We start from the raw sequence: 13,339 nt of genomic DNA on the forward strand, positions 1-13,339 counted from the left end.
GTTGCTAAGGGCTTGGTGTGCGGACCATGATAGATTATCGATTTTATAACGTTTGGTAACTCTTATAAGGACGAAGGTTTCTTTCTTCATTTAGCTATTGTTTAGGTAAGTTAACCGGAAGACGCAATGTTGGAAGACCCCGCACTAGCTGGACGGACGACATCAGACCAGTCGCAGGGAGCCGCTGGATTCAGGCGGCGCAAGACTGTGGCGTGTGGAAGTCCCTACAAGAGACCTATGTCTAGCAGTGGACGTCTATCGGTTGATAATGATTAACCTTAACTTGAAAGTTACACTAGAACCTTTGATATATATTTTGCAAAAAGTAAATAAAAAAGACAAAAATTGTTGCGTGTCCAATTGTTATCAAACCCCACGCACATACAGCGTGCTCCGAAAGAATTAAAATTAAAAAACGCGTAGTCCGCGCGACGCGCGACGTGTATATTCATGAAGCCATAAAAGCGACTGCGCTGGCGCAATTTATAGTAATTGTAAAACTCTGATTAGCATGTAATTGGTCGGGCCGGTGTTTTTGCCGTGTAAATAAATTTGAGCTAGATAGGTACATCCGCCCGCTTTCACGATGCTATCTGGACCCACTAGCACGAGTTTCCACATCTCGAAAACGTCGATGGTTTTCATCGATACTATAAAGTATTTTTTATTGTAAAAATAGGCTTGCGCTTGACGATAACCATGCCTCAGATAGTCAAGTTGCGGCTTTTTGGGCTACCCGTGTTTGAGATGACCGTCGACTCGAGAAGAAGAAGTCAAGATTATATTATGTATTATATATGTACCTGTGTATATCTTTATCTATATATTATTATTAAGGCATTTCTGTGCCTATTAATATACATATTACTTATATTATAATTATTATCTTTATGTTCCCTAACAACTTACGTACACCTTAAACCCAGTTTCACTAGCCCTTAAATCCTCTTCGACCTAGTTGCCTGGTAGAGATCGCTTCACAGCGATAAGGCCGCTGATTGTATGTTCTTTCTTCTTTTACATGTTTCTTTTTGGTGTACAATAAAGAATATTAAAAAAAAAAAAAAGATTGGAGCGCGATTGCCTAGAAGATGCATATTCACTCTAGCCTTGCGTAGTAGTAAAATGGACTTAAATACATTTTGTTATACAATCACATATTCTACACTTCTCATTTGTTCACTCTTGGCAGTATTGTGTGAACACTCGGAGACAGAAAAATCGTTTCCTAGGGATTCAGTATATTCACCGATTTTTATTTGCTGCTGTATATGTAGCGGAACTTTTTAGCGTTAAAATAGGAAGTTTTTAGTAAAATTAGTATGACGTTTTAGTATCGTAACTTAGGAAAACCATCAAAGTTTACGAGATGTGCGAAATCATACTAGGGGTACTGTGCTAGAGTAACAGCAGCAGGGGTAATGAGAGGATTGTAAAGCTCTCCGGATTCAATTAATTTTATAAAGCGGATAATAAAAACACGAGTGCGCTATAGTCACGATAACAATGCGGTAAACAAATGTAACAGGTTACTGCCTAACTAAAGCCATCGTTGATTGTTACCTAGATTTTAAGCTAAGTACCTCCTGTACCTACCTATTTAATTTAAGAGGTGAAACTCATTTTATGTTTGTCTATCTATTTTTAAGGTTCCGTACCTCAAAAGGAAAAACCCTTATAGGATCACTTCGTTGTCTGTCTTTCTGTCTGTCTGTCTGCCAGTCAAGAAACAGTCATTAGGGGGAAAATGTAAAAACCTTGAATTTGTGGTTACATCACATCAAAAAATTAAAATGTGTTCATGAACAAATATTGCTATTTTTGTCTTTCAAAGTAAGATTGCTATACCTACCAAGTGGTGTATCATAAATTATGAAAGGGTTTTACCTGTAGATTCTAAAACAGATTTTATTTATTTTAAGGCATAATAGTTTTTAGTTTATCGTGCAAAATGTCAATAAAATACGATTGTAGTACGGAACCCTCAGTGCGCGAGTCTGACTCGCACTTGGGCGGTTTTTAACTATGAATTTGAGTTGTGTTTTCATGAAAAGACGACTGTAAAAGTTTTACGTATTTTTCAACACTGACAGCATCAGCAGCAGCAAGTGCGAAATCAACAACAAGACAAGTGTCAGCTGCGTCGGGCATTCATAGAAAACTAATTCTATGTGGACAAATACCTATTTGGTACAGAGATAGCTTGCATCCCATAATTACGGATGTAGGCTACTTTTTATCTCGGCAAATCGAAAAGTTTCTTTGGGCATTTAAAAAAACCTAAATTAGCATCATCTAGTAAGGTTATACTATACAACAATTGCTAGTATTGATAGCCAGTTTTTTAAAAACGTTAAATAGTTAATCTCAATTTTTACTAGACCTTATGTAATTAATAGGTAGGTATATAGTTTCACATGATATATTCGACTCGACTACATAATATGAAATATTTGAGTACGCGTGCAAACTTCACGGTTGCATAATCTGCAATCTAGCCGATACTCGCTCATTTACTGCAATTAAAGCAATACCAGCCGACGGTATATAATTGCACTTTACTTTAAAAGCCCGTCCGTATATAATAATACACAAACATTTGCCGGCTCTTAATTGATTGGTGGAATAGTTTGTATTTATATTATATCCGATGCGTGTTTTAAGTATTATATTATAAAATCTGTTAGTAATATTACTAACAGATTTTATAATATAATACTTTGCAAAAGGACTAACTTTATAATATGTAGCATATATCTGCTAGATAGAGATATACTAGGTATATAAGCAAACTGTATATAATTTGATGTACTATTTGAATCGTTTACATTATCATTTTATTCCAAGCTCAAAATTTGATTAATATCTAATATTGCAATTGTCTGAGAAATAAATAAAAGTCACGTTACGCTTTTATGAAAAACAAATAAAAGTATTAGCGAGCATTCTAGCAATATAATTTGAAAGTTTTCATTTCTTAATCTCTTTGAGCACAAAACGTCTCATAAATAAAACTTAAAGAGTAGATTTATTTGCTTAAGTTAAAAATCTCATAATATAAAAAGTAACGAAAGCTTCAGATTAAGTCATAAGATACGAGTATTGTATTTGGTAAAGCATAAAATAGTTTTAATTTTTAACAAAATGTCTACTAAATATGAAGTGAAAGATAATAATAATATGTACGAGTATTTTAACGAAGCTTAACTAATTATTATGATGATAATATAAAAACCTATCTTAAAATAATGTTATAAAGATGATGGAAATTATGAGATTAGATATAATAATATATCTATGGAGATTATTAACGAAACGTACCTACAATATTCTAAAATCTATCCAGTAGTTTTTAAAAACCATTTAGAATTATCATTGAGAGCTTGTAATATTCCGTAATACATGCAGTTTATCGTTAATGTATATTTTTTCCCGCTGCACTTCTTCGAAACGTGATAACAACTTGTAAGAACATAGTCATAACAGCAAGAAAATAATAATGATGGCACAGGTGAAAATATTTTATAACGTAAGTACCACTTATGTTGTAACTTGTAAGTTATACATTCATTGACCATACAGAACTACGATTAGCATATAATTGTTTGTTTCAGCTGTTTAGTAATAAATCTCGTTTGGAAAGCTGGATGCGTGCTTTAACGATCTTTTTACAATCGAAATTAATGATCAGATGTTGAGTCAGCCAGATGGCGGCGATTTTTGGGACACTCCCTTAGGGCTAGTTTGATACTTTAAATCGAGATAACGTTAATAGATTTCGAACATCTAAATTCGAAACACAGAAACCTCAGAGTTAATCTTTATTTTGGTTTAAGTCAACTTTAGTTCATGTCTAAGGGTGAGATCTATAGAGAGCTCAGTCACAACAAAGTCATGCATGTAGTCAGTACCATCGATTTTTAGTTAGCAAGGTTTCAGCCACCTAATTGCATATTATTTTATAGCTAGAATTTTACGGATTTGTAAATCATCTGATATGAGTAGAACCTTTTGTTTTTGCTTTAAATAATATGTCAATTTCATAAGGTATGTTTGTTTGTAATAGTTCTTTCATTATTTTAAATAATAAACTACATTACATATAGGATTTACAGAAAGCTGTAAAATCTTACTCATACTTTAAAATCTAAAAAATTACACAATAACATATTTTAATGATTTTAACAATATTCTAATGAAAAAGAAGAATGTCCACGAAAAGTATTTTTGTACGAGTATGGCAGCCCTATAAGCATGGCAGAAGGAAACGTGGAGGAAAACCGCAATTATGTGCTTATATATACTTATATTATGTTTATATTATGCTGTGATGGAAACACCCGGCTGACTCCCGCTAATGTTAATGGCATTATATTGCATAATAATGTTATTAATAATGTTCACCAGTCGTTTTCACTTCACCTATACTGAATATTTAACCTTTGAAGCTCAATAAAACATAATACGAGTATATTTTATTGTCTACCGCACCTTTCACAATCGAAACTTGCATTAAAAAGTTTAGCAATTGTATTTATTTACGCCTTTACCTAGGACCTATATCTACTGAAAAAGCCATAAATACGGAAAACATTATTCTTAGCTTTTATATGGGCTATGCTATACATAAAAAAAGCCAAGTGCGAGTCAGGCTCGCGCACCGAGGGTTCCGTACTATAGTCACGTCAGTTTTGCACGATAATTCAAAAACTAAGATGCATAAAAATAAATAAAAATAAATAAAAATCTGTTTTAGAATGTGCAGTTAAAGCCCTTTCATAATATGATACCCCACTTGGTATAGTTATCTTATTTTGAAAATTGAAAATATATTTTAATTATTTTTTGTGATATAACAACAAATTCACAGTTTTCGGATTTATTCCTTTACTTGTGCTATAAGACATACCTACCTACCAAATTTCATGATTTTAGGTCAACGGGAAGAGCAAATTAAACTATTTTTTTAACTTTTATTTTTCTTTTAAAACGACCGTTAGTCAAATTGTTTCAAAGATAAAACGAGAAATATTGTTCCACTTCCATAATGGTAATCTATTTTATTTAATCTCAATTTATTCACTAGGCTGAGGTCGTATTTTATACCGTATCTAATATAGGTATCTATCGGGAGTTAGTGCATAGAGTGCGAGCACTGCGATGCTACGATAGTGACTTCAGACTTCGGTCCGACACGAAGGCCATATTAAACTAGGCTTTATTTAAAGTTACGATTTCATCACCTGTATCTCAACAGTTAGTCGTACTTTTTTAAAATTCGATACCCATAAAAACCGGCTCCGATCAATTGAAAAGATATCAATAATTATACATCAATTAATAATAATTATTGTGTTGCAATACTAATTCCTATGAATTATTTTATTTAAGATTTTTTTGCACGCCATGGTATGGCAGATTGTAGCTCGAAACAAAACAACTGTAACTAACACCTTACGAATGCCTACCTACAATCAGCAAATAAATGGTTTGTATTTGTATTTGTGTCAAAAAAACAAACGTGTTCGTGTAACGGAAGCTAAAAATGTGAATGAATGTAACAAAAAAAAAGAAAAGAATTAAATGCGAAAAAGGAGCAACCTGTTTATAATTTTCTACACAACTTTTTATATTTATCAAAAATGCTTTGATTTTGAATTTTAGTCCTTCTGACGCAGAAATTAAAGTCTATTCTTAAAAAGTTAGAAGACATACGTTTTTATATTAATTTATTTAACGGTTATTTTTTTTCATTCATCGAACGGTTGTCTATACATAGTGGTACTAGGTTTACAGGAGCGTCAAAGAGGTTGTGATTGCCACATTTGACATTTAGTGACGTAAGCAACAACGGCGCGTACAGAATGAGGTTACCAACCATAAAAATAAAAATACAACAAATTGTATATGCATCGGTCATTTAGCGATATCATAATTTATAATAGGTACATAGATGGATCTATACAATAAAATAATAAATATATAAAAAGAAAAGGTGACTGACTGACTAACTGACTGACTGATCTATCAACGCACAGCTCAAACTACTGGACGGATCGGGCTGAAAAGCATGCAGATAGCTATTATGACGTAGGCAATCCGCTAAGAAAGGATTTTTGAAAATTCAACCCCTAAGGGGGTGAAATAGGGGTTTGAAATTTGTGTAGTCCACGCGGACGAAGTCGCGAGCATAAGCTAGTAATAAATACGCAGCAAATCTATACTAATAAATAAAATTGAAGTGTCTATCTGTAATTTGGAAATAACTACGCCATATTAAGGCGTGCAGGCGGATCACCTGATGTTAAGTGATTACCGCCGCCTATGAACATTTGCAGCACCAGAGTAACCCGGTGCGTTGCCGGGCTTTTAGGAATTTGTTGGTCCGCCCTTGAATAACCCCATGTTGATACCATACCTGTACCATAACTGAATCATACGTCTTTAAATATTTTGTCCGTCTGTTTGTCTGTTTGAACGGGTTAGTCTTCGGAACGGCTGAACCTATTTTGAGCGTTCTCATGTTCTTAATGTTGTGTGAAGTCTGCCAATCCGCACATGGGCAGCGTGGTGGACACTTCTCATTCCGAGAGGAGACCCGTGCTCAGTAGTGAGCCGATGGGGTGTTGATGATGAATTACTCGTTTATTATAATATGAAGATAATTTTAACTCTGTATTTTATAAGTTCAGTTAAACTTACCTAAATCGTGTAACCTTTGATTGTCCTTCTGCGAAAGTGCGGCAAGCAAGCCCGCGTCGCCGACCCTCTGCCGAGCCACCGCGATCCCGACGGGAATCGAACCTGTTACACAAAAGGAACAGTTAAACCATACTCATCTTTGAATCATCATCATTATCATCAATCGATAGACGTCCACAGCTGGACATAGGTCTCTTGTAGGGACTTCCACATGCCACGGTCTTGCTCCGCCTGAATCCAGCGGCTCCCTGCGACTCGTTTGATGTCATCCGTCCACCTAGTGGGGGGTCTTCCAACGCTGAGTCTTCCGGTGCGAGGTCGCCATTCCAGCACCTTGGGACCCCAACGTCTATCGGTTGTACGAACTATGTGCCCTGCCCATTGCCACTTCGGCTGTCGGTCACTCTAGTTCTCTTACGGATCTCCTCATTTCTGATTTGATCACGTAGAGAAACTCCAAGCATAGCTCTCTCCATCGCCCGCTGAGTAATTAATCATTTCAATTTTGTTTAGTAACCTACGATCTGCCTGTCTAGTCTTTCTAATATATATGAAGTCGGTTAAAAAGGAAAAGCTGATTGATTGACTGACTGACTGATCTATCAACGCACAGCTCAAACTACTGGACGAATCGGGCTGAAATGTGGCATGCAGATAGATAATATAATATCATAACATAGACATCCGCTAAGAAAGGATTTTTGAAAATTCAATATTAAATTGAAATTTGTGTCCACGCGGACGAACGAAGTCGCGAGCATAAACTAGTATAAAATAATTGTATTTTTCTTGTATGGTGTTTTATTTAAATCAATTAAAACAGTCGGGTTTTTTTCTAACTGCAACGCACTACAGTTCGCGACAGATCGAGATGGCCAATGGGGTATAAGTTGAGTCGTGGAGTGCGCCTCGCATACGCCGCCTCTAGTGCTGCACGAGTCCGCATCGACCGTTTATCGATTTCGATGTTGCTTTTAAGTTTTGTGTATTAAAAAAAATTTGCAAATCGGTCCAGAAACCTCGTAAAAATCGATGTACAAACTGTTAGACGGATAAAACTAGGTGATTGTATGGCGTTGCTCTGCGGAGTGCGGAGTAGCGAATGGATGCGAGGCGTCACTCTGAAATGGCGCGTGAAAAGAGTAGTTTGGTCTTGTGCTGATATAACTAAGAATTACTATGTGAACAGTGAATGCCTTCTAAAGTAAATCAAAGTGGTTTTCATTCTAATATATACATTAAAAAAAAAGAAACGGACCTCCTTTTTGGAAGTCGGTTAAAAATACTTCGGTTGCCTCTTCCGCGTCACGTGTATAAACAAAAAACCAAAATACATTTCTGGCTAGTTCAAACACGTGAACTAGCCAGAAATGTATTAGAAAATTTTGTGGGCGACACTAGCATATCGAAAAGAAGTCTCGTCTCGCCCAAATAGACTTTATGGTGTGTGGCCATTGCGAAATTTAAACAGACAGCTGAGTCTCTATTATCACCAGGACAGCATAAATCAAAAGATAATTATGTAAACAAACATCGTTATCAATTTTACTATCTTGCTGTGTGCTGTGGAAGTGGATCCGGCTTGCTGGATATCCAATAATAAACAAACAACCCAGTTGTTCATGATTACAGTGCATCTGAAGTTACCGAGTACTAGGTATGTCTGGAAGAATATCATGTCGACGAATCTTGGCTCCATCCATCCCGATGGCTGCCGTTAGTTAGGAGGCGCGTTTATATGCTGTTCATGATTACCAAGAAAACATAAATCGCAAGAACTCACCATTGTTCAAGCTCGCAGGTATACCGGGCGGTGGGTCCGGCTTGTTCCCCGACGAAGCTTGCTCCAGCTTGGAATTAGGATTGTAGGCGCGTATGTGCGTGCGCTTCATGATGTGATGCTGATGTGCGTATGACGTTCATGATTACCAAGAAAACATAAACCGCTAGAACTCACCATTGTTCAAACTGGCAGGTATACCGGGCGGTGGGTCCGGCTTGTTCCCCGGCGAAGCTTGCTCCAGCTTGACTGCGACCAGCTCCGAGAGGTGCATGTGCTGCGGTTCCCGTTTGACTTGCACTTGAACGTTCTGACCAGCGACGCCGACCCACGTCACTGGGTTGGTTCGACTGCAGCCGCCGTCTGTATGCATGACCTAGGAACACAAAAGTATGGTAACTTTGATGTTCTCCTGGCTGAAATTCAGCCACTACAGCGTCTTTCAACGGAGATAAGCTAACATACTGTTTTATAAATAGCACTCCCTCGTGTGTCGTGTGTGTTTTGGGGAATTTGTGTTGTGCTGCGAGGTGGTAGTGCGTATTGCTTGCTTGGTGGCTGGCTTTCCCTGCATGTTTAGCTGTGAGAAGGCGTTGCATACCGCATGCTACATGTTGCACCATACAGATTTATCTGTTTCAGCGGATTATAGCTTAAAATTAAGCTTTTGATTCCTTGTATATCATAAAGTTCCGCAAAATAACGCCTGCTTGTAGCTTGAAACTATCAAAATTCATCTTCCTGTCTCGTTTTAACTCTGTCAGAGTGCGCTCTATAGATCTCACCCTAAATGTAAACCCACCTTCTTGGGCGAATTGGTGAGGCAAGTGTTGCAAGTCCGCTTGGCCTGCTCGGTCTTGATGGTGAGCGGTTGCATCATCGCGTCCGGGCAGCAGAGTGACTCCGACAGACACTTGCCCAGTTTGGCCTCTTCCATTCTGCTGGGCTCCCTGTACAATCGAGTTTATATATTACACAACTAAACTTATTCTTTCTTTATTCTGTCGTATAAATAAACATTGACATAAATATGGGACAGGGGCTATTGAACAAAGAAAATGGCACCGACTCACCGGTGCTTTAGCACCTCATGCAACCTCAGTGACGATACATAATAATGATACCCCACTTGGTATAGTTAGTTATCTTATTTTGAAAATTGAAAATACTAATTCTTTGTTCATAAACATGTTATTTTTTTTTGTGATGTAACCACAAATTCACGGTTTTCGGATTTTTTCCTTTACTTGTGCTATAAGACTTGACAAATTTCATGGTCAGAGTGACCCAATAGGTTTTCTTGACAGACACGTCACACGACACGACAGACAAACAGACAGACGGACAGACGGACACACAGACAGACAACAAAGTGATCCTATAAGGGTTCCTTTTTCCGTTTGTGGTACGGATTACGGAACCCTAACGGTACTGATAGACTTGATAATTCACTTGTAACAGAACATCGAGCATTCGCCGTTTTTATTTTTGTCAAACTGAACAACGAGCCGAGCCAAGCATAGAGCCAAATATTGCTACGAACATCTTGAGAATTCTAGGGTTATGTTAAAAAAAAAAATAGAAGATGGTGGCAAACTAATCTGTTTCGTCGAAGCAAATCTGCTCGCTAGAATGCTCACCAGAACGTTCGATAGAATGCTCGCTAAAATGTTCTCGTATTTTTCGGTAATGTAACTTTTGCACGAATGCTCATTACAAGTGAATGCTCAGGTCTATCAGCGCATTTAAAAGGACAAAGATGGCATCCGCCCCACGTCCCACGTGGCTCGTGGCAGAGTAAACTCACGTTATAAACGTGACGAGGTTACATAACTTCCCCCCCTTCCCCCCATCTCATGTTAGCGAAACTCGAAACGTACCTACTTGTCATTTAACAGGCTTCTTCTAACTCTCCCGCACGTTGCGTACGTTGAAAAACAGAATTTAGACTCTGATGCTTATGTAAAACGACGTAGTTCAGAATAGAACAGAAGTGGCTTCCTCCCATGAACATTTGCAGCACCAGAGGACCTGCCGATGCATTGCCGGCCTTTTAGGAATTTGTTGGTCCGCCCCTTGAATAACCCCATGTTACAATTTAAAGGGAACACCGCCGAAGGGAGTTGATTCCACAGTTTGCATGTGCGTGGAAAAAAGGATTTGGCACAACGGGTAGTCGAAGTGATCCAGAAACCCAGGTGGTTGAGGGTGGAATTGATTGCGGTGGCGTGCGGTGCGGTTGTAGAAAAGGGAGGGTGGAATGAAATCAAACAACTCTTCGGAACACTCCATTATAGAGGCAATAGAACACGCAAAGAGAGCTTACGTCTCTGCGGTGTTCCAGGCTTTCCAACGAGCCGGTTAGTTTGGGATCGGTGGATCGTCCACAAGTCTATAACGGATGCCTACGTTATAATAGCTATCTGCATGCCCAGCTCGATCCGTCCAGTAGTTTGAGCTGTGCCTTGATAGATCAGTCAGCCAGTCTCAGTCACCCTTTCCTTTTATATATTTAGATTATACAATCCTCCGTTTAGACGACGGATTTGCTTATTCGGATGTTATTAGTTAGCGAGGTTGGAGACTAATAACGTCCACAGCTGTGATTCAATTAACACCAGGGCATCATAATTGTAAGACGATCCTCGTACTAGTTCTTCGGCTGACGCATGCGCATGCTTCAAGGTGCTTCGAGTTTGACCGCCGCAACTGGTTCAATGACATGCATGTACTGTGGGTCAAGATGACCAGGGTATCATGAACATAGAGGTGGTATAGTTACTTGTCGGAGAGAAGCACGCGCTGAGCGCAGTTGAGCAGCTCCAACTGCAGCGGCGAGTACGGAGAGTTGGGCGGCGGCGTGGGCACGCCGAACGTCGACAGCGACGTAGAGAATAGGCTCTCCGTTACTGGGGACAAACATAACAAACGATAAAGTATAATGCATAAATTTTAAGTTCTCACTCGCCATTTTAACTTTATGTGTCAACTCACAACTGTCATGTCAAAAGTACGATTTTATTCCTAACTAGCTTATGCCCGCGACTTCGTTCACGTGGACTAAACAAATATCAAACCCCTTTTTCACCCCCTTAGGGGTTGAATTTTCAAAAATTCTTTCTTAGCGGATGCCTACGTTATACTAGCTATCTGCATGCCAAAGAACAAAGGCGAGCTTCAAACAAAATTTTACCTTGAATGCGTTTATGTAGGAAAAAATATTAATACCACAGGGGGTCCATTACTTAAACATAATCACCAAGATTTTTCATTTCAGGATCCACCAAAAAAAAAATATTAATATTTTTATATTCTGAGATTATGAAAGTAACGTAGTGGTTACATACTCTTTGGTTGGTAGTATATGCAAGATTGATGCATTAATATTATCAAGTAAAAACACTTAAGAGTTGTGTGCCCAACTCGTGAGTCAGAGACTCTGACAAGTGACATTTGCAACTGCAAATGCACGAATCACGCGCATGCGCACAAAGAGTAGCAAACGAGCACAGCTAAGATACTTACCTACTAAACAATGGCCCTTTACATGCCATTGGCATTAGCATTGTCTATAAAATAAATAAATAAATAAAAGTTTATAAAAGATCTTTTTCAGTATTTAGCATGATGTACTAGTGTGTGATTATAGTTTAGTTTTTATGCACGTAAACAGTTCCGATTTGACAATGGAACCAAGATCCCTATTAATTACGGATAGTTGGTAACTACCTCTTTCTTCTAGAAAGGAAATATGCAACCAATCCGGAGCAAGGCTCTCATATTTTGATAGAGCCAAAACACACGAGATAATCAGAGAGGAAGCTTGTGATTAACTAACGATAAACTAGAAACTGGAAAAAACTGCGAATACAACTGAAATACAAGTTTTGAAGTTGTTATTTAATTTGTAGGTATTTAAATTCCTTTTAACCCAATTTTTACCATATTTTATCCTGTAAGGTTTTATCTTATTCAGATGCATATGCTATCTCTATGTTCAGATGACATTCCAATAATCTATTAAAAATCAAAAGTTTTTATTCTTCTATTAAAAATCAGATTAAAACCTTTTTCATTTATTCTGCTTTTAATATAAACCCTCATTTAAAATAACAGCGATTATAAATACTTGTCAAGACTTTGTCAAGATGGCAATGGCAATAAGTGTTGCCATTAATTTTATTTTAATTACGACTTACAATATATAAGTTGTTTAATAGCTCTTGGATAATGCTCTATAAGTATAAAGAAAAGAAAATATTCAACTTTTTAGACGTCCAGTATACTCAACACTAATATACAGTACCTACGCGGCAGAAAATAATGTACATCGACCTTTAGAAAGAGGTAGCGGTTTTGTAGAGCCTCGCCTCTGTCGTTAAGACTGACAAAACGTCACATAGGTATGAGTGACAGAAACAACGCTCTACAAAACCGAAATCATTCTAAAGGTTGATGTACATTATTTTCTGCAGCGTACCTACTGTAAATAAGCGCGGATGTAAGTGCGATGGTTTGGTATCTAACAAGTCTAGGTATGCACTATAGTTTTGTATCGGACATTGTGTAGAGATGTTCTGGTAAAATTAAGTTGATGCATTTACGGAATATACCTAACCATACTATTATAAATGCGAAACGGAACCACGGATTGATGTAATTTTTTGCATGATTATAGTTACACCAGAGCCTAGAGCCGTAAAGCAAGTTTAAGCGCAGACAAATAAACTGTTCCCATTAACCAACCATTACAAACCAACTATTACATCAAAAATTGTTGTAACAAACCCTCAATAATTATTCTTTCCTTGAGCCACGTGGGGGCGAAGCTGCGGGTAATAGTTAGCACAATAATAA

At 37.7% G+C, this 13,339-nt stretch overlaps 1 protein-coding gene across 4 annotated transcripts in view; it reads right to left on the reverse strand.

Moving 5' to 3' along the window:
* wge (winged eye) overlaps positions 1–13,339 on the reverse strand; it is a 148,362-nt gene that overhangs the window by 42,987 nt on the left and 92,036 nt on the right. For all 4 annotated transcript variants that reach the window (XR_011237451.1, XM_069502510.1, XM_069502509.1 and 1 more), the window contains exons 4-7: positions 11,265–11,391; positions 9,285–9,432; positions 8,660–8,858; positions 6,703–6,804 (exon numbers count right to left, since the gene is read on the reverse strand). Coding sequence is in view for 3 of the 4 variants with exons in the window: in XM_069502510.1 (XP_069358611.1) it covers positions 6,703–6,804; positions 8,660–8,858; positions 9,285–9,432; positions 11,265–11,391 (576 nt within the window). In the remaining variant the exon portion in view is untranslated. The remainder of the gene's footprint in view (positions 1–6,702; positions 6,805–8,659; positions 8,859–9,284; positions 9,433–11,264; positions 11,392–13,339) is intronic.

This window comes from Maniola hyperantus, chromosome 13, assembly GCF_902806685.2.
Source record: "Maniola hyperantus chromosome 13, iAphHyp1.2, whole genome shotgun sequence".
Classification (NCBI taxonomy): domain Eukaryota; kingdom Metazoa; phylum Arthropoda; class Insecta; order Lepidoptera; family Nymphalidae; genus Maniola; species Maniola hyperantus.